We start from the raw sequence: 27319 nt of genomic DNA, 5'->3' as shown, positions 1-27319 counted from the left end.
GTGTGTGTGTGTGTGTGTGTGTGTGTGTGTGTGTGTGTGTGGTGTGTGTGTGTGTGTGTGTGTGTGTGTGTGTGTGTGTGTGTGTGTGTGTGTGTGTGTGTGTGTGTGTGTGTGTGTGTGTGTGTGTGTGTGCGTGTGCGTGTGTGTGAACTCTGAGTGGCCCGCTGCCCTCCCCCTGACCTCTGGGTTTACAGTAATCTCTGTTGATTGATCTGATTGATCGGATTTGGGGGGGGGGGGGGGAGATGAGGCAGTCGGGGAATGGTGCAAACAAACATTTGTTTATCCTTATGGCCTGCGGGCAGATACATAATCCAGATCTGGGTTTGTACTCTTATTATATAGGCATCACTTTCATGTTTGTGCAGCAGGCTAATGGAGATTTGAGTATAGCAGAAATGTTATTCAAATAAAACTGAGTTTAGATTCAATCAACATCAGGAGAGAGGGGGGGGAACATACTGTATGAGAGCCGAGTTTGTTCCCCCTCATTGAGGTGGGTTCAAGCTGAAAGTGCATTCAGATCATTATAGAGTAATAAAACTGCGCAATAATGACTTTATTTAACAGTAATCCTAGCCCTAAGGCGGATAGATCTTCCATAACGTTACAAAAGTAGGACAACTTGGTTATTAATCCATGGATGAAGTAATTAAAAAAACATGACATGGGCAATAAGAAGCAGACAGCTCCTTTAATCAAGTAAAAGGAATGTGTTACTGTAAATAAAGCATCGTATGCATTATTGCTGCAGTAGCATGTAAACATAATGTTAATATTGCAGCTGGTCAGGATTTTTATTATTTTTGATTTCTAATGACTATATCATGCATGTGTTCCTATTTGTGCATAAATGATGGACCTCAGGACTTAAACAACAGACTGAGGAAATAAAGGGGATCCTCTGTAAGCAAAAAGCAGCAATTACAAAAATGTAAAATGGTATGAAACATTATAATGTATCTATCTACTAGTTTTTCACCTTATGGCAATTTACAATGTGCATCACCTATAAAATAAATAATATAAGGTAGTGCAAAAGCGATAGCAGCAGTCTAAAATAATGAATGTTAAAATGACACAGTCATTCAGAAAAAAGTAAAAAAATCTGCTTTTTGGAGGGTTTTTAGTTGTGCACCATGAGGGTGAAAAAACACTGCAAAGGAGGACGAAAAAGTGTGTGTGTGTGTGTGTGTGTGTGTGTGTGTGTGTGTGTGTGGTGTGTGTGTGTGTGTGTGTGTGTGTGTGTGTGTGTGTGTGTGTGTGTGTGTGTGTGTGTGTGTGTGTGTGTGTGTGTGTGTGTGTGTGTGTGTGTGTGTGTGTGTGTGTGTGTGTGTGTGTGTGTGTGTTGCAGCAATCAGTCCCTCTTGTCTCGCTACTGAGTGCTGCGTCTGATTGACAGTCTCTATTCATCCCGTGTGAGATTAGGCCAGCTGAAAGGAGTAACGACCCGGCTATGTGCAGTAATTACGGCCGTGGATAAGAAAAATAAGAAAAAAAACACACACGGCAAAACTATAATTATATAATCCCGCTCAAAATCCTTTTTTCTTCCTCCTCCTGTTCTCCTCTGCAGTGTTTTCAGAGACGCTTCACCTGTAAGGAGGAAACTCCACCCGGTATTGTCAGTCACTCCTGCAGCTGACATGATTTCACAATCACAACAAACTGCAGGCTGCTCCATCAGCAGCAGGAAATAGCTGCTGTTAGAGGAAGATGGCTGTGTGCCTATAGGCTACAGTGAAGGATCGTAAATGAGATGGAAAACCGATAGTAACCTCTCCTTAAATGCTCTTTTTGATCCAGGAGATTCTGCAGGGTGCCATCCACGTTTCATATAAGACTTGAGGTGTTTGGAGAGGGGTTGGACAAAATAACAGAAACACCTGTTGACTCATCACGTTGTTCAACTCTCGTTGTCAGGATGTAATGTCATTGTAATCCATCCCTGAATAATAACAGGTTGTGATAAATATGAGTCGAGAGGCCCGATATCCTTTTTAGATTACAAGTGATATTTTTTTATGATATTGAATATTTGGATATTTTCTGCTACCACAAATAAAGGCAATTTTGAAAAACACTTATTTTTGTGATAATACAAATAATGATCGTGTTATGAAAAAGCATTTAGAGAAAGAAAAACATTCGAAATTCAGGACATTTTAACAAAGAACACATTTAGAAAAGTACCTTATACGACTGTAAAAGGGGACTAAACTACTTTTCTTTTTAGAAATAATATTAGAAATTACTTCCAATATGAATTGATTTGGCTTATACAGTATACGTTCAATGTAAATATATAAATTCAATTCAGTTTTTAATATTTAATATCTGTAACATTGTGAATTGTGTGCCCCATTATTGATTTAAAAGTGTGATATTTTAAACATGATTTGAACTTACTTGTGTTTCTTTGCTTTCCCATTGTTTTACAGAACTCAAGAGTTCGGCTGTAAAACTGAAATCTGAAAATGAGTCAATGTTATTTATTTTCAACACCTTTTAATATGTTCCTGTCTTTCTTCTTTTTATTCACTCACTTATATATATTTGTATTTACTTACCTGTCTTAACTTTTTATTTAATTTGACTGATTTGAAATGTGTTTAATTTGATTAATTGTCACTGTTCTATTTATTTATTTTTTAACCTGGAATGGTTTGTTTTAAGGAACAAAATATAATGGAAGGAAGATCATCGTCTCAAGTGCGACCCTGTATGATTGCACATGTCCTTCCATAAAACAAACATTACAACAAATAAATAAACAACATCTGAAAGTGAGAACAGTGTTTGGATGTTTCCCCGAATCGGAAGCGCACCACCATCGTCTCATGTCCTCGCGCCTGATCCCAAACTGCAGCGCGCTCATCGTCTTGTCAAAACGTGCCCAGCCGGCGGGCCAATCAGCGACGAGAGTGCGTAGGCAGGAAGTGACGTGAGAGGTTCCTGCCTCTGTAAAGTGTATTACGGTGTCACTACAAATATTCTCCACACACTAACATCTCTGCTGTAGTGTAGGCAGGGTGTTAGCGTGCGTAAAACCAACGATTAAAGCTGACTTTATTTGTGCGTAAATGTGTACTAAGAGTCCCGAATACTGAAGGGTTTTCAACACTACAAATATTTTCTTGTTGACAGAAGACCCCCTTCTATGTGGCCATTTAACCACCAACAACATGCACCCACGGATCCGCAGAGGCAGTGGATGTTACCGGGGCTGAAGTAACAGGCTGCTCGGGAAGCACCGGGAGAAACTTTTCCTGTGCCCGGTGAACTGTGACCATTTCTCTGGGTGCACCGCCTCCTCTCATTTTATTTATACGTGGGTGAGCAGTGTGTGTTCTTTTGTGGCACCTCCTCCATAGATCTGGTTGCGCCATGCATTTCTCCTGGCTACTATAGTAAGAGCACTTGCTCTGGTTTGGACTGCTCTGCGCGTCATGCCGCGACACCTGAATCTCACACCGGCTTCCAAACAGGAGTGCATGGTTTCCTTGTAACTGGATCTACTTTTGAATTTTTGGAGGCAGAAGAGGGCATGCAAAGCAGAACATTTGCAAAGAGGAGAAGAAAGTAAAAGACGAGGTGAGCAGCTACAGAAGGAGAGATTATATTCAGAGAGTAAAACTATTACTTGTAGATGTTCGATCAGACCACCACTATGGGCGATGGGAACCACCGCTGTGGACCCAACCCGCTGGACCGGATGGAGACGAAGTGCCGCGCCGAGATAGGGAGCCGGTCCCCGGTTCAGAGCTCCACCGACACCCCGGGGACCTCAGCGTCCACCCCGACGTCCTCCAGCGAAGACGGGCACGACAAACTTTTGGGAGTGGACCCTGACTACTGTCGGAGGATATTAGTAAGAGGTACGTGAACGCAACATTTAAAACGAATTCACAAACTGGGAGAGGTTTCAGGAAGTCCATAATTGTCCCAACAATATGCAGGCCTTCTGTAATTATAGGCTCAATAAAACTATAATTAAAATGACTGGACGTGCTGTTAAACATGAACCTGAATCTGGAGTTGTTAGATAATTAAAGCATTGTCAAAATGCTACTCTAAAATATCCTGAACTGAAATGAGGCAGATATTAAATGTAACCTAAAAGTGTCTGGACTGATGCTTGAATACAACACCCCTAAAGCCCCTGCTGTGGTAACAATGGGCGACTTTCACTTCCGTCATACCCAAATGACTGTAACACCACACCCGTATATCAATCCCAAAATAAAATCAGTAATTGCAGTGTATCATTTAATCAATTAAACGTATACAAACCTTATTTGGTACAGTCTGTATCTGATGTGACTTGTTTGTGTTCGTTTGAAAAGGAATTAGTCCGATTTAACAATCAAAACAATAGCTATGATAAGCATGTAATACATCTTTATTTTTAACACAGGTTGGAAATCATAATTGATATACAAACAGAGGGACATTTTCTGACTATAATCAGAGGACATTCCCCCCTGTAGGCTGTTACTGTAGAATTATTAACAAAGGAGCTGATGGTAATAAATAAAACATTAACAGCTCTCCATCGATAACCAGAAGCTGTGTGTGTGTGTGTGTGTGTGTGTGTGTGTGTGTGTGTGTGTGTGTGTGTGTGTGTGTGTGTGTGTGTGTGTGTGTGTGTGTGTGTGTGTGTGTGTGTGTGTGTGTGTGTGTGTGTGTGTGTGTGTGTGTGTGTGTGTGTGTGTGTGTGTGTGTGTGTGTGTGTGTTTGTGTGTGTGTAGTTTACTTGTCAGTAGCTGAATATCTTTGTGTGCCAACGTTATGTTAATGAACATCAGAATTATATTTTATTTAATATGAGTGCCCACGCCCTCCTGCAGGACTTCACCAAATTAAGATAACATCACTGCAGTCAGAGAATAAAATATAGGGATACAATTTGGTCATTTGTTCAAATTAATAATATATAATTAAAGAGTTTTATTGTAATAATACATGATTTTTATTGGAGTCACATTTTGAATCTAAATCATCTGAAATAATTTGTATTTATTTTACGTTTGAATTATGTTAAATTAAACTGGACAGTAGATGGCTGTTACATACTGCACGCTCACGTTATTTTTAAGCACGTAAACGGAAAGACCCAGCGAGGATCAGTCTAAATTAGATAATACAATTATTAAGCTATGAGACATATTTTGAATTCAGGCCATTTTCTACATGAAGGGTAACGCTCACTAATAACACAAAGTCAGCACGTTACAGGATTCCCTCCATTCAGAAATCCTATCCGTAAAAAAAAAGAGGATGCAATCTAAAATAACAACTTGTATTTTTGTGCAGTATTTTTGCAGCGTTGTGTGGTTGTTTGCTGCGGGCAGAATCAATATGTCGGCCTATCAGTCCTTAGTTATAGGCTGCATGTTGTGGATGTTATTGTTGCTGGCTGGTTAGATGGATCCTTTATTGAACGTAAACTCGTGCGTCGTCCTGTGCCAAACAGAAGAACCGTAACTCGTTTGAGGCTAAAGTTAATATAAAAACGCCAAATAAATACTATTATGAAGGCCACAGAATGTGCGAGGAGGAGAAGAAAAATTGCAGAAAGAAGGAAACAATTAAACGTGGATTTAGATTAATTTGTTGTTGCTTTTATCAGATTCGTCGTCAGTTCCAGAAAAAATATAAAAAGCAGGTTATATATATTTAGAAATATATCAATTTAAGGATTATTGGTGTACATGAGATTGCGCATTTCTTCACATGAGATCGTGGCCGGCATGTTTTCATAAACTGTGTTAAATATAGTGATTTATCATCGCTTCTGTGTTGAATCAATCGCCGGTTAAAGGGGAGAAATGTGGCCTGTATAAGGACCGGGATGTGGGCCTGGTTTTTTCTGAACATATTGTACATTACACGGAGAGGTGAGGCCCGCAGTGTCAGGATTTGTTTTTGAAGCCGGCTGTTCCACAGAGGCGGGGTCACCGAGAGGTCAGCAGGTCTGCGTAATGCCGCTGGTGCACCTCCTCTGCCTGCAAATGTTTCCATCACACTGTAAGCTGTTATTTATTTATTTCCCCTCCTCAAGCCAGGGAAGAACATTTTATACATGTAAATGTGTATATTTGGAGGGTTTAAAACATCTCTAACTTGCCTGGCGACACATTACACAAAGGCATAATCCGTGCGTAAAGATGGAGACCTCTCAGGCATGTTTCATTATATATCTTAGGCCTCTAGGCTAACCACACACTGAAGAATAACTGCCCCTGTGATTGAAATAACATTTTATTACACTACGGGGGTACTTACTGATTAAATTACTGCGTTTCATTAACTTTTTTATTTTCTCTGCTCTAGCAGAAGCAGCCCACATTCTTCTTTTTACGCATTAACTTTTCTCCCGCATCTGCTGTATGTCAGAACTTCATATTATTTTATATTTCCATGCTTTTAAATATAATTCAATGTAAGGGGAGATTTGCCTTTCATACTAATTTTGAATTCCATTTTTATAGCTAAAATTATATAAATGCACTCAGTTTATATCTGTTCCATATAGTTTTGGTACCTTTCCTATACAGAACTCTATAGATCAATCAGTTTTGTTTCATATTTAATTCAGTGCTCTTCATATTTTATTGGATTGCATATTTTATGACCTCAAAACCCTGGACAAAGAGGAGGTCTTGTCTGACCTGCGTTTCCATTCAATGTGATAAATACCAACAAATATTCCCGGCTACAGTGTAGCTAAAAGTAAACAGATTTAACGGGTATTTAAAACAATAAAATGTGTCCTTAACATATTTTATTAATTAGTGTCGACAATAACCTGGATCCAGGGCGGGGTGTATTGACCCTGACACATCCAGTATATAGGTTATATTATTATTTGTATTTACCAAAATCTACCTTTTAATATATGTTGGTTTCGTACACATTTAAACAAAAAATCTATTTAATTTGTATTTGTTTTATTCTACAGAAAATATTTTGGACAGATCGAAGCAATCATTAGACAATGTGTGACAAACGACCCCACTAGATACATATAAAAATGAATGTAGGCTACTATAACAAAAAAAACACCTGACCCTATAATAAACAAACACGTGTCATTGATGTTGTTGTCGTTGTTGATGGATACTGACGCACAGACTTTGAAAACAGTTGAAAAGTCAAACAGTTGAAAGTGAAACTGTTGATTGTCAATTATTTTCCATGCAGGGAAATAAAACTATGCCACCTTTAAGTGCACGACCACTCGTTGTAAAACACCGAATGGCCCTGAACACATATTTCTTGCTTTCAGTCACAGACAGCACTCAACACAAATCTCCTTTTATTTTTATCCCACTGTCTGCTTTTTCTTCTAATAAACCGTTCTTGCTGCAAACGCTTTTAAGATATACGCACGACCAGTGTTGAAAGTGTGCCGGTCCTACCCGGTCCTTAGTACCGGTAAGAGATTTCCAGGCGGTCCGGAAGACCAGGAAGAATTGACAGCTCCACCCGTGGAATTTATACTACGAAGGGAAGATATTTTGGTTTGGATTACTGGTCTGGGGGAAGCTCGCGAGTGTGTGTGTGTGTGTGCGTGTGTATACGTGTATGTGTGTTTGTGTATTTTTGCGTTTGTGCGTATTGTGTTTGTTTCCCGGGGGAAACACTCACGAGAAACACCGGCTGTTGTTATGCCTGCATTGACGTTAAGTTACTCCGTTCTCCGCTTGTAATTATGCGGTTACAAGCTTCAAAGTTGTATTTATCACCTGAATTTGCCGAAACAAGTTTAATATTCTGAAAGCCAAGACTTTGTTTGTTTAAAATCAAACAAAACACCCGAACCCCGAAAAAATAGTTTTTTGCGTAAATCCACGTTTATTTTGAAATGAGCCGTTGCGACTTCCGATTGATTTCGATAGAGCGGGTCACATATTGTCAAGTGTTTCTAATTTCTACCCCATAAAGGCATTACAAATGTGAAGTTTGTGTTCAGGGATGCATGAAGCTGGGGGCGGGAGGAGAACAATATGAACCAATGAAGGTCGGGGTAGCATTATAGTACCTGCAAGAAATTCAAACCACTTTCACCCCTGCGCACGACTGACGTAGCCTGCACCCACAGTCACGTGGAACAACATTGAGGGATTTAGCCGTTGTGTTTCAACATGAGGAACATCTCAACAACAAACATTAGGTTTTCCTGAAACTGGTACATTTATGTAATGGCAAGTATTTATTATGAGTTATTATATTTACAACGCTTTTGTAAATAGGCCTATGTAGATGTGACAAAAGGGCACAGATGTGTCATTAACACTCTCTTTTACCATTTTAAGCCATAAGCCTAACTGCTTATTAATCAGTTTGGCTACATGTAGGCCTATAAGCCACCTCAAAGAAACTTGTGTTTACCTTTTTTATAACCTACAACTGTAAAATAGCTTACCACTCATATTATATTTTGTTATAATGTCCTGAGTGTTTATATTCTGTAGCGGCGAAATTCTTAAGAGATAAACGTAAAAATGTAACTCCATCTTTAATGTGCATGTATTTCGATGATCCAATACCAAACAGTACAATACAGTTATTATATCCTGGAGTTTACTCCGGTAAATAACCATTTGCCATCTATTGTGGGTCAATCCCGCCACCCACTGTCTCCCAAAACCCCCTTCAAAATAAAAGCATATCATATAATCAAATCTCTACTACAAAAACGGCAAGAAAATCCACGTCTAACTGTTCGTTGTGTTCTTGTTCGCAGACGCTAAAGGCACCATCCGGGAGATCGTCCTGCCGAAGGGCCTTGACCTGGACCGGCCTAAGCGGACCCGGACCTCCTTCACGGCCGAGCAGCTGTACCGGCTGGAGCTCGAGTTCCAGCGGTGCCAGTACGTGGTGGGGCGCGAGCGCACCGAGCTCGCGAGGCAGCTGAACCTCTCTGAAACTCAGGTGAGGAAGAATTTACTCAAGTACTGTTCAGTACAATTGTGAGGTATTGAGTATTTACATTGTCGGCTTTACTTCTACTCCTTGAAAAGGGAAACACTGTAAATGTACTCCACTACATTTATTTAACTGCTTTAAATGCATCTCTCAGAATTAAACTAGTGGACGAACTCTTTAAGTCACATTATTTAAACATTTTCCAAAGAGTCAATCGGAACTTTGTTTGTCTACAACAGTAAAATGCTACTTAATGCAACAATGTGGAAATGTCACATAAATATATACACCCATAAAGGCACATATTTTAGGCCTACTCTTTACTTTAAATACAATTTGCTGACAATACTTTTGTGATTTAATTTAAGTAACATTTTGAATGCAGGATTATACTTGTAAGCATGTATTTTGACAATAATGTATTGGTATTTTGATTGGTCTTAAGTATGGAAAACCCATTGCTAAAAGCTCCACCAACAATGAAAACAAACATTACATTGACGTTTTTATAAAATCTATAACGAACATTGTTGATAATTACTTAGCAGAACAATTGTCACATAAGCTAAGCCATAGCCTCTGGTGGCTAAAGCCTTAAAGGATATCTTTACATTTGAGTTACAAAGTTTAGGTATGTTATTTATTGTCAAGCAAATTGTGTTAGTCATTTCGATTAAAAGTAGCCTAACTTTTGAAAAAAGTCACAGGTGTTTTGGGGTTCTTTAGTTGGTTCCTCAGCCAATCACAGAGGAGGATTAGAAGAGCTGCCACGTCCAAACACTCACGTGGCTTGTTCACAATCAGATTTTCAAATGCAAAAATTCTACCAAAAACATGTAAAATATCTATATCGGAGTAAAACGAGTCCTTGTATCTATGGCCTGATCATTTATGTAGCCCAGATATTTAAAGGAAAAATGTGAAAGGTTGTCAACATTTACTTTAAAATGATGTGTATATCTGGAAGGTATGACATAAAAGCAGAACGGTTACTCAATGCGTAATGGTTGCATTTGACTATCCTGAGCAGCAATGAGAACATCCAAAATAAATAAACAGAAGGGAAGCGAAATGAATACCTCATTACTTCCAGTGCAGCTCACAAAATCAGTATACACCATTTGCTGTGTGTGTTTTTGTATCGTAACAAGAAACGGTAATGCCCCGTGTTGTTGGTAGTGGATCGGCATGTCGGTACATCCGGGTTCTTCTGAACACTCCTGACATTTCATAGCAGCCATAAAGCCCCGCGCGCTTCATTTAAATCTGCTGCTCCACGAGCCCAACCCCTCTGTGTTTATTATGTGCGTCATCACTTATACACCAACTTGCATAGCACTGCAGTAACAGCGTGTTTATATTAAAGTCACTGTAACTCGTGCAGCAATTTTGGGGTTTTGTGCGTAAAATTAGTTTTTTCTTTGTTTATTTACAAATCACGAAAGGATATAAACTCCAGAACACTGTGTATTGGTGTTGTATGTTTCCTGTACATTTCAGATTGTTTATTGAGAGTCCATTCTGGGGGGAAAAAACACAACTATTGCTTATTTTATCCAAAGTGTCTATCGGCTATAATTTTAAAATGGGCATATGGGTCACTTAACTCTCCATCTGTTTTATATCCAACATAAACCTGTATGTTAACAACATATGACATCGTCTATAGGCTATTGATGCAGTATGGTCTCCAAATAAAGATTGAATAAGAAAAGTTGTGGATAATTACGCACTGCTTCGACGTCTAAATACGCCATTTCTTATAAAGCTATGGGGTGAGGCTACTGTTTATGTTTCAAAACGAAACAACTTCAAGCCACTAAATACATTTAAAGTATGTTTTGGTTATAACAATATTCAATTACGCGCCATGGGGATGGTTTTGTGTCTTTTATTGGCATTTAAATCCCCTCTTGTGTATACAAAACACTTGTTGCAGGAGCTTTACGCATCATCCCTCTGGAGTACACCCAACATTAATATCTAAGCACAAAAAAACACACTCACACATAAAGGGTCTGAGTGTGTGTTGGTGTGTGTGCGTTTACACGTTTGGGGAGCACAGAGCAGCCACTGTGTCCCTCATTAGCGCTGACACTAGGGGTGTTAATGGGAGGGCCTCCGCTTCCTGCTGCTGTGAGGCGACGCTGATTGGCTGAATGAAAAACTGCCTGACCTTCAAGTGAGAACAAAATGTAAATAATAAAAGTCTCCAGTCCTCGTAATGGTGTGAAATATTGAACCCATTAATTTTCTTAATTATATTGAAGCAGCTTCTACGCCTGATCGAAAGGCTTTTAGTTGGCATTATGTGTGGCGTTTGAATATTTCAGCATTCAAGGCAAATCATGCAAAAAGACATTAGGGAGCTCTCAAAGTTTTAGGACATTATTAAGCGAGTTTTCAGGTGAATTACATTGTGTTTGTTTCCATTATAAGAGCGTTTTAGCTTTTTTCTTCTTACTTTGTTTCATTTGAATCTATCATCCATCTATTTATCCCTGCAAACAAAAAGTATAGGCTTATTTCAAAGTTAAACAAAAGGCATTGGAATATGAACAAGTCGTGTTTTTGGCATATTTCCATTTGTTTTTTACAGCACAAAGCTTTTCTCGCATTTGATGTGATCATAGATTCAGGTAGTGCAATCGAAATATATAAATATAAAATATAAACGAAATATAAACGTGAGAAAATTAGGATTTGATTTCTGTTAAACATTTAATCAGATTTGTTTGTCTGCCACGAATATTGAACCTATTTCATTCACAGTAATATAAAGAAAAATTATCGAATTTTGTTTATCATTGTTCCAAAAACCCAGGTTGTAACCATCTGCCAAATTCATATTCTCTCTAGTTTTCAAACAAAAAACTTGTTTCAGAAACATTAATTCCCAAAACACGATTAAAGCGTTATCACACACTGTTTTTTTAACGTGACAGGCCTTTTTATTTGTATCTGTTCCTAAAACACAAATACTAATTACAGTAATATGAGGTTAGATCGTTAAATGTTTTTTTAACAATGTTTAGGGATTTGGTCATTGACCCATGATGTCACTCCAATTAGTTTGGTCAGGTATTCGAACTGATCACGCAATGAGGCAACACACACACACACACACACACACACACACACACACACACACACACACACACACACACACACAGGCCTAATGGGACAGAGTGCTCATCTAATTATAGAAAACTATTTGTTCAAATGCATGATGATTGACAATGCGATTATTATAAATAATTCCATTAATGTGTCTCCAAAAAAAACAAGCAGATAACTTACTAAACAAATGAAAGTTTACTTTAAAAAAAAAAAAGCATACTATTTCCAAATGTATGTCTGGTGATTTTGACGTAACGTGTGATAGATCGTGTGTCATCCAATTTGGATACCACGTAGGCCTACTTTGCGCATTTCTTTCACCAAAACTACACAATAAGAGTAGGCTAAAACAAGAAAACAGCTTAATAAAAGCCTATGAAAAGCGTCGAGGCCTACAATTGGATGGCGTCTTATTGTTCCAATCCGCCGTTAACAATTTCAAGATATTTAAATTACGTTAAACTTCATATATTCACTTTCTCCTTCATCCACCAAAACCGTAAGTTGTAATGAGTCAACCGCGAATATCGTATACTTGTACTTTACAAGGGTATTTCCATTTCCTGCTACACATACTTTTACTCCACTACATTTTGGTGACAATTGTTGTAGCCTACTTTTTACTCCAGTAGGCCTATGTTTCTAAAACACGCATAGTTACTAGCTACTTAGGCTACATGAAAACGCGATGTGATACAATACATTAATTATACACAGTATTTAAAACAAAAATGTCTAAAGACGAACGACTAACAATAAAATGACTTGACATATGTTTCCTTTTAAAAACATAGCATTATTATCCTGCAACACTGTTATTAAAAAGGAGCTAGTCGGTATACTCAGCATTTTTACTTTAGATAGGCTACACGAAGTTTCAATATTTTAAGACCACATTAATTCTACTTTTACTCCAGTAAAGAGCCTCGGGTTTTCTTCCACCTTTGATTAAATCCCGTCTGAATTTAATGAAACAGAAACGCCGCTCTAGGATGATTCCTTCATATTCTGATATTTGACACTTAAACGCATCCATAACCATGCGCAAATAAACGTATTTTGCGGTATTAGTATAGCTGCAGCATCGCGAGAATGAAACGTACATCTCGTTCACACTGCTGAAGTAACGCGTTACCGAGTAACCCGGCAGGTGGCTCCCCGCTAGCGGAACACAGCAGGAGGGAAGGAACACACAGAAACCGTAACCTAAAACAACGAAAGCCTCTTCATTTCTGGTCAGTTTACTGGTGGATTTTCACAGATAGCACATGGATGATCTGGGATTCTTCAGCTCTTATTGTGAAGGTATGTGGAGGAGGATCATGGGGTTAATTAAGATGTGTTACTGTAAACGAGCACAGAGAAAGCTTTACTTGCTGTTTTATTTGTGCTGACTTTTTTGAGTAAATATGAGCTTTGTGCTCCATATTTGTTGAGATTTGGTGATTCCTCCCATCTTCTTGACATACTCTTGGATGATTTGTGTGACTTCAGGAGATTTTAGCTCACTTTAAGCTCTTCCTCGGTGTGCTGAGTTTGAGTGCAGAGGACATATACTCTGCCATTGTATCAGCCCATTGTTGTTTGCAGCTCTTCCATGGAGAAGCAATGGGTTTAATGGTGTCTGGGCTGGGGCTTAATCATGCAGCAACTGGGACGGAGCTCAGTGATGGAATCATGTTTAATCTTTAATGTAAAGATGAGTGCACGCCGCACAGATGTGAGCTTCGTTTGAATACCATTCCCATAACAATGTCCATGCCAAGACCAAAAACGTCCTATAATGATGGATTTTTACTATGTAGTGTTCTTATTGTGTCTTAGAAAGTGTAAAACTTAAAAATGATGCTTCTGGTATATTTGTTTAGCTTCTGGCAACAGAGGGAGGCTGTAGGTCACGTGTTGGAGCTGGTATTGTAAAGGATCTTCATGATGTATGTTAATCATTTTCTTGTAAATCAATCTATTTATAAAACATATTATAATAATAACTTTGGCAGGAGGAATATCCCAGAGAGAGTAAGCCTCCATTAAAACTATGTGACCCTTGTATGACCTGATAAATCAGTTACAGATTTACACACTGCTTTTGCAAATGGGACAAAATATAATCTAGAAGTATTTTTTTTAATTAAGGATTGTACAATTGTCCAGGCATTGTTGTACATGGACACAGGAGTACACTCTGAGGTTGAAAACTGATAACATTTCTGCTTTTTTACTTGAAAATCAGAAAAATAGGCTCGTTTGATACCACGTACTGTAGGAAATCAGTGTTTTTGTAGACAACAAGTTGTGTTTCTGTGTCTGCGTACAGTGAATGCCTCGTTGTGTGTATTGTTCTCAATGGCAGTCAGACAGCTGGTGTCTGGCCACTCGTCTGGGCGTCGAGGACCCAGCCATGACGTGTCGCTGTGCAGATGTAGCAGCGAGGAGGCAGCACAGTACGGGGATTGTCCAAACACTCAGAATAGAGAACGAGATAGGAAGGCAGACAGATAGGCAAACACTTGCTGCTTTATGCATTCAGAGAAAATGTTTGGTGATGTAAAGAAACAAAGTCCTTCCTCATTTCTCTGAGCTGCAGCGAGAGCATCGTCCTTTTGTTCCACTCACTGACGGTCAAGAAACCTGCGAGGCTCTGACTATATCTAATCAACTGATTAGATAGCCACAAGGACATAATGGCAATTAAGTTGTATTTGCGGTTGTCCTTAATCACTCTGTCAGATTGAATTAACTTGTTTCATCAGCTCCTGGCAGAGTAAAGTGTGTGAGTGTGTGAAGGCGAGGAGTCATTTTCCAAACATATGGAGGACCATATCATCCAAGATTTGATACAAGAGGTTTTTACTTTTGGAGCTTGGATTGCCATGGTGGTCAAAGGTTGTCCATGTAGTAAATCTATAATGTAGATTCCCTGTGTGGCATCTTTCCAAACCTGAAGTGGAGATTGGAATCTTAACCATGTGTTCATAAAATTAAATACAGTAAAATCCTGACGTATTTAATCAAAAAATACGTTGTAGGGGAATGTCAAATGTTTAGGTTTAATTTAGGAAGTCTTACTTTCAATTCTTATAGTAAAAAACGGCCAGGAATGTCTTTTAACTTAGAAATCTTTAGTCATCCATCCATCCATCTTCTCCCGCTTATCCGTGGTCGGGTCGCGGGGGTAGCAGTTCCAGCAGAGAGCCCCACATTTTCTTTTCCCTGGCGACATCAACCAGCTCTGACTGGGGGTCCCAAGGCGCTCCCAGGCCAGCGAAGAGATATAATCCCTCCACCTGGTCCTAGGTCTACCCCTTGGTCTCTTCCCAGCTGGACGTGCCTGGAACACCTCCCTAGGGAGGCGCCCAGGTGGCATCCTAACTAGGTGCCCGAACCACCTCAACTGGCTCCTTTCGACGCGAAGGAGGAGCGGCTCAACTCCGAGTCCCTCCCGGATGACCGAACTTCTCACCTTATCCCTAAGGGAGACACCCGCCACCCTGCGGAGAAAACCCATCTCGGCCGCTTGTATGCGCGATCTCGTTCTTTCGGTCATGACCCATATTCGCTCAAATTGTTATTATATAGTGATTCTAGTATAATCACATATGTATTAACTAATTACACAAATGCATTCAGCGGAGACATTTAAATACATGACATTTTAATATATATTTATTATAGTTTATACTGAGTTAAAGCCCAAAGTAAATGAAGTATGCCGGCATGGAAAAAAACATCAGGAACAGACGGACATGCATTATAGTGTTAGACATATGGGGGCAAAAGAGTGTGTCATGCACTAATGAAAAAATGGCAGCTAAATGTTGCAACCATCATCCGTTCTTAAGACCTCTGTGTTGCTATTTCCATCTCTGACAACAAAACAAACATGAGTCCTAAAAGACCAAAGACCCAGCAGTTTTATTTTTGCCAAAGTTGATTCCAGTGGCTGCGGGGTGACATGTAAGAAAAGTCACGGACCACATTCAACCCCCTGCTGATTTCTTTGGTGAATGAGTGCTGCACATCTCATTACAGTATGAGAAGGGAGGAGGTGAAGGCTGTTAACTAAACCTGGTGAATGGTTGTAAAAGGCTGGAGGGAGGGGTGGATAGAGAGGGGAGGGGAGAGAAAAAGAGCCGGGCCTCGTAAACAGTCCCAAGTGCTTTTGCGCTAAGGAGGATTAGGCAGCCATATCTACCAGCTTTTATAAGACGGGGTTAACCCCTGGCTGAACCTGGCTGGACATGTGCTGCAGCGATGGAGGACCACGTCGCTTTGATTCGCTCAAAGTTAGATGATAAGGTTTTGGAGTCAGCTAAAATGTTTTTTTATTTATTTTAATCGTTTATTTGGTAGGGACTAATGAACACTGACAACAATTAATGTGGCAAGCGTAAATATGCCAGATTTAGCTTTGAGCTACTTTCCATCCGCAGTCCCTCACATAAAACATTTAAGAAAATGAAATTTACAAACATAGCAAATACAAATACATGAAATGCAAAAAGTGCAAAAGAGCAAGAGCAGAATACACAAGTATTTATGACATGACAGTACAATATAGCAAATATAGCAGCAATACAATATAACTGCATCGATACATGACGTGCAAGAGGAGATACCCCTGTGTTAAAGTGCATTTAGAGGTGATTGCACGTCTGTTTGTTTCTCAACCATTCTTTGAGTTGACCTTTGAACCTATTGAGAGAGGGACAATCCCGTATCTCAGTCGGGAGGCTATTCCACAATGAGCTGCCTTTAACGGAGAGGACATTTTGTCCAAAAGTGGTCCGTCTGCGGTGGACCTCACAGTCTCCTCTGGTTTCTTAGTGCAGCGTCCAGTGTGTTTTCTGTGGATGAATTCCCCTAAGGGAGGGGGGGGGGGCAGTCCATGTAAACATTTATAAATAAAACACATACTTTTAAAAGACTTAAAATTGTCAAAACTCAAGAAATTGTGTTTATCAAGGATGGTGCAGTGGTGGTATGAATGTGGCTTTCTGTCAAACACCTTGATAGCTCTCTTGTACAGCTGTTCAGTGGGTTTCAGGTTTGTGGCACAAGCAAACGACCAGTTTGTTAAACAGTATTCAATGTGGGATAGAATCATACAGTGGAGGTCTGACTTTATAGCATTGACAGTTAAGAAAGGTCTAATTTGTTTAAAATGTTGCAAGTTGAATTTAATAGTATTGGATACTTTCTTAATATGTTTCTTAAAAGTCAAGTTCGAGTCCAGTATGACTCCAATATACTTGAACTGGGAGACTAGTTCTATTTCTGCTCCGTTTAAAAACACATTGGATCCTTTGATTTTGATTGGTCGTTTACTGAACATCATGCATACTGTTTTTTTTTTACGTTTAACTGCAAGCAAATGTTGTTCAGCCAGTGTTGAACCTTGTCCAAAGCATTTGAGAGATGAGATTATTTCAGTGTTCTTCCCGTGTACAAAGATGACCGCATCATCGGCATACATTTGCACATTCAACTCAGGACATACATTAGGTATGTGGTGGTATTGGTGATTTTGTTGAGGGAAGTATAGTGAAAAGATGGGAGGCAGGTGAATGTAGTCGATGTTTGGTTGATGAGGAAGAGATGGATGGAGACGAGTGTTCGTGGAAAATTACTTGAGTAGAACCAGGGTTTTATGTCTCATATGAAGTGATCATTACTGTTTATTAATCTTAAGGGTGATGGATTTTAAGAAAAAAAAAAAAACTTGGGTCGGTTTGCAAAGCACAGAGATTTAATTCAGGCGAACAATTTCATTCCTTTAATTTCCCATATATGATACTGAGATTCTGTCATCTGAAACCTTCGCTTCAGACCTGTTTACATGGCTATTGAAAGCAAACATTTCATATTCTTCAAAATAAAAGCATTGTTGAAGTAAAAAAAAAGGATTGTTCAACTGTACCAACGTTTAGTGGCCCAGACAGGAAATGCCATTCTCTGACTTTAAAGACTTACAGAAATCATTTAGGTAAATAACTCATGTCCATTTGGGCCCATCCGGTTTAGACAGCCGATATGGTCAAACACTTTTTTTACACATCTTGAAGTTTGCATTTGGATTTGAACTTTTACCTAAGTGTCTTGGTTTAAAATGGAAAACCTTACATACTGTATGTATTTGTTTAATTTTGAAGCTGAAAAGGATATGTTTCCTTAACATGAATAGTTTATTCAAGTGGTTTTATCCACAGTACACCAAACGGCAACGGAAACTTTTTTTAGCTTGATTTCTAAACACAATTTTTGTGTATTGGTTTTTCTTGAATCAAAGGCTCTTCCAGTCTCAACAATTAAGAGTTACATTGACCTAAACAGTGGCCAGTTTCTTGTGAAAGGCAATCCTTTAAAGGTCCCCTATTACACTGTTTTTCATTACTTTATTATAGCTTTCAGATATATTCAAAACATGTCTCTGAAGTGTTTGGCTCCAAACACCAAACACCCATTGCAGCATCCCATAATCCCCTCTGTTTCAGCCCTGTTTCCAAAGTGCTGATTCTCTGTCTGTTACTTTAGATGAAAATAAGGAGCCCCTCCCCACGCCCCTCTGAGAGATATTTGGTTACAAAGAACTCAAAGGTGCTCTAGGAGGGGATTCAGGTGATAAGGTGGGGGGGGGGGGGTTACCTTGGTTGCTGATTGGCTAATGGTTACACAAGCCAAACATCGTTATGACATCACAAAGTGGCCAAATTCTGATCAGCTCATTTTCAGACAGGTTTTTATAGAAATGGATCAGGATGAAAAGAGAGGGGATCTTTTTCCCTGAAACTTTCTGAGTCTCTTTACACAGAGGGGACACATGTTGATGTAGAAGAGACATGAAAAAGTGGATTTTGCATAATAGGTGACCTTTAAAATACTTAATTGCTTATGTTGTTTTTTGTATAATCCGTAACATTGAGTAAGATTTAGATTTAGTTAGATTTAGTTGAGTATCCACTGGTCTGTTACACACAGATGAATGTCCGCCTGGTACAAACTCTCCGGAAAAGAGTTTTCATTGTGTGCTGCGGCTCATCACATGCCTGGGATCAGGGGGTCTGAGCAGGGTCAGCGCGGGAGCAGCGAGCTGCTGGAGGGGTCATGGAAAGTATGAAAGACTTTCACCAAGTGTCCTTCTTAAAGACTTTACCGTCACAATCCCACGTTCCTCTCTGTGCAGCATTATGGGCATTATAGCGGCGAGTGTTATATCACTTTAGATGTTTGGGTTAATGCGCTCCATGGCCGTAGCGTAGACCAGTTCTGCTTAGCTGAGTTGCAGTAAAGTGATTAAAAACAGAGATAAATATACGAGAGAGAATTATAGAAACGTCTAAACAAGCAAACATTTTCTTTAATAATACATTTAATTTATATAGCGCTTCTCATCTGCCAAGACAAATCTCGAAGTGCTTTATTCCAACTGTGACTTGGATCATGGTGGGTCGGGGCTTAGCTGATTTATTTTATAGATGCATATGGATCCTCGGTGGATCTGTACGCTGGGTCTTGATCTGGCTTAACCTTTCTACCTCTAGCCCAGTTTGCCTGCCGCTCTCTTTGCAGCTGTCTGGATTCACAACGCAGGCCTGTGATTGGCTGACCTCTGCCCGACTGGCTGGTGTTTTCAGAGATGTCAGCCTGATCATCTCTCCCTGACCTTGAGTTTACCCCACCCTGCATGCATTTAACCCCACCCTCTAATTTATATCCCCTACCTTGTGTTTGGGCCCTTGATCCGGCGCGATGACGTCCCACCTCGCTCTGATTTTGTCCTATTTTTGCTTCCGTAATTCAATGTATTTCCAGTTTAAACCAATCAGATTATATGAAAGAAGTGTATTAAATAGTATGTTTGGAAATGTGATATTCCCAACAAATCCACTTTTTACTTCAGTACCTATTGGAATAAAGGAACACCTGAACCTTATTTAAAGTTACCATATCTTTGTGACGCATTTGTCGATAAATGTTCTAAGTTATAATGAATTAAACTTTTTCCCAGACGGGACAGGGTAGTGTGGTTGCTGTTTCCATGGGGTTGGTTCTTAAATGGAAGCAGTATACAGTAAATAACATTTAAATAGAAAAAAAGACTGTAAAACATTGCAGAAAAAGTGCTTGACCTTAAAACGCAATCACAATATGAGGGTACAACCATGCGTCCACTAGTTTTGGTTTTGCCACCCTCACTTCAGTCCTTGATCCCCCCCAATGTCCCGGCCTGGCCCTCGTGGGCCAGAGTGCAGCAGGGCGGGGTGAAGAGGGCGAGGCCGGGGGCAAATGCAGGTCGCCATATCCAGATCTCCCTCTGTAATCTCTGCCCCGGCTCTGAACCCTGGATCCCATTAAAAATGATTTACATCCAATAGTGTAGATGTATCAAAGGCAGCTTTGCTTTCTTCCCTTCTCATCATTTTCTCCCTCTAATGAAATCCCCCGGTAAAACACAAGCGAGCTTCCTTTTTTTTTTCTCCCCCACCAATGGATGGGAGTATAGTGTCATGTGAAGATTAAGCCCCGCCCACAACATGGGAGAGGTTGGGAGTTTCATCTGAAATGAAAGCTTTTAAAAGGCTGTGGGTGCTCGGCAGGCGGTGACGCATGAGTAAAATGCACAGAGAGATTTCAGAGAGGCAGTGTGTGAGCTAACGAGGAAGAAATAGAAGCAGCTTCACGGAGATCATTTGTGCCGATAATCTCTCCCTTCCTCCATCTCCCCTCTTATCTCCATCTCCACTATCCCTCCCTCCCTCCCAGCCTCATCTGGTCTTTACAGTAAGACCTGCTGGCGTCAGTATTCCTCCCTGAGCTCTCCGATCCCATTATTTGCATCGTGGTCAGTGGCAGTACGAGGATCTCGCTCCCCTATAACTGCCTGCCGAGCTTTTAGAGTGCAGTGATACTATAGTTACCACCAGCCGGCCTGATTACCTGAATACCACACTATCAACAACTACTAAATCTTGTGTCAACCAATCAGGAGACTCTTCGTAACATTGTTGTTTGTAGACGTGGCGCTGACTGCACAAAGGTGCTTTGATAACCAGGTATCGGGGATCACTTGAATTCTACGAAGATCGTGAAGAGGCTGATGGAAAGTCTGGTGTGTGCGTAACGACTTTACATGTTGTGTTGGGTGAACTTAGGTAGAGGGCAGGGGAGGACGGTTGCAAAATAAAGGAGGAATAAACATGGTTGTTGTGTCTGGTAACACAGATCTGTATTAAAACAAGCATCAGTTTTTGTTGCTTCATGACAAACATCTTTCTTAGCATATTTTAGCCATTTTATCAGAAGTTATTGAACCAGCCAGAAGGACCAGAATCCAAAAGATAATTGTTTTAGTCCCACAAATGTACCGATAACCACTCCTCAATGTGACCTTTTGTTGCTTTTTTCTGTTGTATATCAATCTAAATTGAGTGTTAATGAAGTACACAAGACATTATGATGGGCCTTGTTTCAATATTTCTTTACTTCACTATTCTTTTATTTGATAGTGAAAACAATGAAAATCAATGGTGTAAGAACTTTTGTATATAAAGCACTCCACAGACCGACCTATAAAAAATCATCTTCAAAATACAATTCTTTATACATTTTTAAAGAATAACCAGGAAAATGTAAATTGTTTCCGCATGGATCCCTCGAATTTCTTTCAATTTACAGACTTTTTCTGAGTTTTTAACGCTTTTCTCCCCTTTTTATCATCTAATTTGAACTGTGTCATCACAAGACACTACAAATATTTCATCCTTCCCTTATGACAACACGATGATAATAGCCCAACAAAAAATCACCCACCTCTCTGCATGCCGCACTGAAAACACACTAAAACTCGGTCAGGATGGCATACATTTTTGATGTGTGCGATTCCTCTCGCTGGTGCTCTCCGTGCAGCGATCTGCCGTGACCCCGCGTTGCCTTCCGATCAACATCCCACCGAGCCCCGAATGTTTCCACACGCTATATATTAAAGCCACGCTGCACCCCATCAATTAAACACGGCGAACAAGGACAGGCAGAGTTCACCGAGCTTTCCTCAACCTGCATGCCGGTGGTGTGATGTGGGGAAGTTACCTGCCGTGAGAGAGGAGGATGGAGCAGATTATGACTGTTTTTTAAATTAAAATATTCCCTTTTATTACCTTCTTGAGCCAGAAATGTTTCATGTTGCAAATGCTCTCCATTTCCTACACTGAAAGAACTGAAACGTTGACTTTAATTAAATGTATTATGTCTGTCCTGTAGTAGTTGAAAGCATTAATATTAAGTTGAACCTACTTGTACTTAATAATATTGCTTTCAACTAACCTAAATACAGTTATGTGAAATCTGTGGACATTTAATTAAAGTCAACGTTTTCACTGTATGGCTATATTTAGACTCTAGCACATACCTCTATTCTACTTTCAGTAGTCTCCATATATGCTGCATAGCTTCGATATCACTGCCCCTCCCCCATATGTACATTAGGGCCTTGAAGTGAGAGAGCAGGTAAAGTGCTACCATGATCAAATGTGCAGAGAAAAACAACTGATTTGATCCAATGGGCTGTGCCGGGGGATTACAGCATCTCTGCTTGTTCAATATGCGTGTTCGACTGGTTTACTGCTAAGCTGCTGCGTGCTATCACCGTTAGCATGCTACAGCATAGATGTGCATGAAGCAGGCGGAGGTCACAGAGAAGTCGTGTTTCCAGCCTGCGTCACAACTTGTGGTCATGTAAAGAGGGTAATGTCAGGGTGCGTTAGTGTAAAGACATCAGTGATTTGAGTTATGAAACACTTTCAGCAAGTGGAAGCTGTAACTTTGAGCAGTTTGGTGTCAGAACTATTGTAGATATGTTCAAACACACCGACGTATTGCTTTCTAAATCTTATTCTTAATAATTTATTTATAATAACTGGGCAAAATTGAATATTTCCTGAATGGAAAAACACAAACTGAACTAAATGTCTTTGTATGGAGAAGTTTTCTCTCAATGTAAAGATTTTCTGAGTTTTTTTTTAACGCTTTTTCCCCTTGTTGTCATGTAATTTGAATTCTGTATCATAACAAGACACCACACATATTGAATTCTTCCCATATGACAACAAGGTGATAATAGCCCGACAAGGTATTACTGCCCTCTCTTCATGCCACGCGGAAACCCAGTGAGACTCAGGATATAGTTTTCTGTTTTGTTTGGCTTTCCAGCCCTTGTTCCTGTATTCTCTCTTCTATTTATCGATTTTACTGACTTTTCCACTGACAAAGTGTGCGTTTGCGACAAAAAAATACTGACGTGAATCTCTCCTCTCCACCGCTTGTTGCAGGTCAAGGTCTGGTTCCAAAACCGCCGGACCAAACAGAAGAAGGACACCACGAAGGACTCGGACAAACGCTCCTCCTCCTCCAACGAGTCCTTGGCCACCTGTAACATCCTGCGGCTCCTGGAGCAGGGCCGCCTCCTCTCGGGCCCCATCCCGCCGCACAACTCCCTCCTGGGGCCCCACCCCTCCAACGGCTCCCTGCTGAGCAGCCCGGGTGGATCCTCCACCTCTCAGGGGATGGGCACTCCGCCCTCCTCCCTCGCAGGGGGGACTTTCGGGCTGTCGCTGCCCTCGCTGGGCGGCACCCCCCCCTCACCCCGCCTGGGCGTCCCCTCCCATCACTCCCTCTGCTTCTCCATGCCGCTGCTGGGGGGCGCCCACCACGAACTGACATCCGTCTACGGGTGCGGTTCTTCAGCTTTTGAGCCGTACATGCGGCTGGACAGGAAGGAGGCGGATCATGGCGGGAAGAAGACGGTTTCTTAAGTCCTGCGACACCTGGGGACTCGTCTCTGAAAGAGCGTTCCTCCTCAGACCTCCACCCCTCAAATCTGTTTTAACTCTTGACTTTCAGCAGATTTGGGGGGAAAGAAAACAACCTGGATCATGTGATCTATGCGGCACCATTTTGTGCCACTGTTGACACAAAATGGTGAAAAGATGGCGGGAAGGACGTGATGTGACGGAGACTCTCCTACATAAAAAAAAAAACTTGTGAATTTTTGCAGGAAATGCCGTGTGTGTGTTGCGTGAACCCTGACAGGCAGATGTTTTATCACCGCTCTCTTCGCAGTGGTTTCAGTGACTTCACTTTTTGTCCAGTGAGTTTGTGTGTGTGGTTTTCTCTCTCTATACAGGCCTTAATTTTACTGTTCAGGAAAAAAAAAAAATACTTGACATGGTAGTTCAGACTGAATCAGTGTCTGAATAAGAAGAGTGATAATTCAATGAGAGCAGTTTGTACACATTTCAGTACATATTCCCGTACAAGTGGCCATGTTTGATTTGAGTTAATGTGCTATCACAATATGGAAGAAACACTGAAAAAAAAAAAAGAATCGTAGCATTTAAATATCAGTCTCTTTGGTGTCCAGCAGTAGTTTTATGTAAATTCTTTATTTGGTTGTGTTTGTGTATGAAATAATGTGGTAGGATCTGGACAAATGGTGCAAAACTCACATATCTAGATCCCATAGTTTTAATATAAAAGAACATTAAGAAGGATAAGTGTGTGAGGAAGCTGGTGAGACTCTGCCAAAGCATTTATGGACCAAGCTTTGGAGGTGTGTGTCCTCCAACCACTGAAGCAAGTCAAGGTCAAACTGAGATGACCTTTGAGCCCAAATGTACAGTTTTTGATTGATTTTGACCGTTAAATCAGACTCAAATCTAGGTTTTTATAACATCTGTCCCACTTTTTGAACAATTATTGTATTTACAGAACCAAACGTGTGTAGGCCGGAAACTTCTTCGATTTTAATCATCAATTTTGTTCATATTTCAAGCTAAATCCACGCATTGTCTAGTTCCAGCTACAAAAAAATACAATTATCTTTATATTCTTTCTCATATATGACAATTAACCACAACAGCCTCTGAGAATCTTTTTTTTAAATCTCACATTTTCACATTTTATTTTATTTAAGTTGCCCATATTCTGGTTTGCAACATCACACCTATCAGAAGTACTCTCTCATCAGGTCATATCCATAATCACACGAAATATATTTGTACACAGGAAACTATAACGGTCTGCTTACATTGCAGCATCTTAAATATTTTCAATAATATATTTTATTTTTCTTTATTTGTGTTTGCGCCATGTTTCCCCCGCTTTAGACTGTTGGCCCTCCTGCTTGCCCCCCCCCCATTGAAAGCACTTTATGTTTGTAGGTTTTTATACATCCTCATGTATGTGCCCCCCATTTTCTCCTTATTGAAAAATCCCAGCTTTAGTGAGACTCGACACTTGATGATCCTCCCGAACCTAAATTGACTCCAGGATCAGAAAACAGCCCACTCTGAGACACCCTACATACATCAGCTGTGTTTTTCCCATATGATTCCATGTTTCCTTGTTGTCCAAAGAAAATCAAATCTCGCCTGCAATTCCCCACAGTTTGCCCTCAATCTGTTTGTGTCAGATGAGTTCTCGCCCCTTTTCACAACTTCTGTCAGCTGCTTCTCCTTTCCATCTCTTACTACCCATTCATGTCTTCTCATTGTGAGGTTTAATATGTGCTCGCTGTAGGTGGCTCGACACCTATTTAAAGAAAAAGCGACCACTATTGTGACATCAATTTAAAAAGCTGCTCACGAGTAAAAGCCAGGCTGCGTCTAAAGCGTGTTTCCAGCTGCAGATAAATGCATGGGAAGGTTTTGACCTCAGCTTATGAAAGAAAACCTCTGTCTGGCGGCCTTTTTGCACCCGGGATAGCAGGTGATTTGTTATTGTTGTGTTCAGGCCCCAGCAGTACTGCGAAAACCCCTGTTATCCACTCCCGGGCTCTTTGCGGCGGTGCACTTGTGCTGTATTATTTTCTATAAGCACTATCCATAATTCACACACGGTGGCATGAAATATTCAGCAGAGCGATGGAGCTGAGAGGTCAGGAGGCTGCTTTCTCATGTAAGGCTGCTGTATCCTTTCACAAACCTTCCCTTTTCTCCCTTTCACTCACCAGAGGGCGTTTTGCGTCAAGCTTTCCTGTAAGCAAAACAGTCACGTTTTTTTACTGGAATATTTATTTTCGTGTTGCATGATTTAGAGCTGTACTAGGAAAAGAGGGGCTCTGCAACAAACTCTTCTTAATGATCCCATTCTCTGTTATTTGTGACAGTAGAGGAGTTTGTGGTTACAGAAGACATTTCCATCCATTCAGAATCAGCACTGACTCATGTTCTGTCACTGTACGGTGGTGTTTTGTAATGTAAATCTGCAGTTGCTGTATTGTACGCTCATTCACGACGAGGAGCGGCCATAGGAGAGGGATGTCAGAGCTCTGCCGCTTAAACAAAGCCTTTTTTGTTTTGTTTGTCCTCAATCCAGCTGAGTGGAAGTGTTGCTTTTGACATCTTGCACTTGTTTACCACCATCTCAGAGGCATTTTGGGCCTTCTCACTACTGCATCGTGGGTTTTTCTGTTGGGTAAAGTCCTTTTGAGATTGTGTGGAGATGTTCCTTTTATTTTATTTTCCCTTTATGCACAGCCAAGGTCCTGCATAGGCCTTAACTTCCTTTCTTTTAAGCAGTAAAAGTGACTTAATGTCAAGCTAATGGCACCATCTACTACTTATGATGAACAAACTCTATGTACATAGATATAAATTTATATATGAATATATATAAATGGGTCTTTGCACAAGTTATCTCCATGTCCGCTCCATGTGACTTTAACAGGAAAAAACAAAATGCGACGGAAGATTCATTAAAAAAAAAAAGTCTTTATATATGCTTTACAATTCTTTGTCTCATTAACATTTTGCACTTATTTAAAGAGGCTTACTTCTGTTTCTGGGCTGACAGAGCTGTTTTCATGCTCGGCCAAGATATTGTACAATATGTATATGTATTTTTATTCATATGCATATAAATATATGTCTATGTAATTTGCCTCCTGTGTTCTGTGTTCTTCACTTTCTGCTTCAAAGCCACGAAAACTAGCATCTAAAATGTGTGTTTGTAACATGTTCTGTACTGAATAATCAATCATACTTCTTTTAAAGGGTTATTCAGTGAAAATATGAGTTTCTGTTTGAAATCAGTCAACACATCTGACTCACATCTGCTTGCGCTCTTTCTATTCACTGAGGATTTTGGGAGGGCCTTAGCTCACAGACATATTTATCAAAAACCTTGGCTTATTGGTCCTTTCCATTAGTGTGGCAGAAACATCAAGGTAGTGGACATTTCACCTTTTTCAGGTCTCTTTGTGGAGGCCTTT

General features: G+C 40.2%; 1 protein-coding gene across 1 annotated transcript; it reads left to right on the top strand.

Annotated features, from left to right (window-relative positions):
- The first annotated feature begins 3017 nt into the window (after window positions 1–3017).
- Window positions 3018–26984, top strand: vax2 (ventral anterior homeobox 2). Its single transcript, XM_034230328.1, has 3 exons — window positions 3018–3878; window positions 8753–8940; window positions 23379–26984. The coding sequence occupies exons 1-3, from the start codon at window positions 3650–3652 to the stop codon at window positions 23859–23861; spliced, it is 900 nt and encodes a 299-aa protein (XP_034086219.1). The 5' UTR covers window positions 3018–3649; the 3' UTR covers window positions 23862–26984.
- Window positions 26985–27319: the final 335 nt, after the last annotated feature.

Source organism: Gymnodraco acuticeps, unplaced genomic scaffold (genome assembly GCF_902827175.1).
Source record: "Gymnodraco acuticeps unplaced genomic scaffold, fGymAcu1.1, whole genome shotgun sequence".
Classification (NCBI taxonomy): domain Eukaryota; kingdom Metazoa; phylum Chordata; class Actinopteri; order Perciformes; family Bathydraconidae; genus Gymnodraco; species Gymnodraco acuticeps.
Note: the sequence above shows the minus strand (reverse complement) of the source record. Positions and strands in the feature narration are given on the sequence as shown.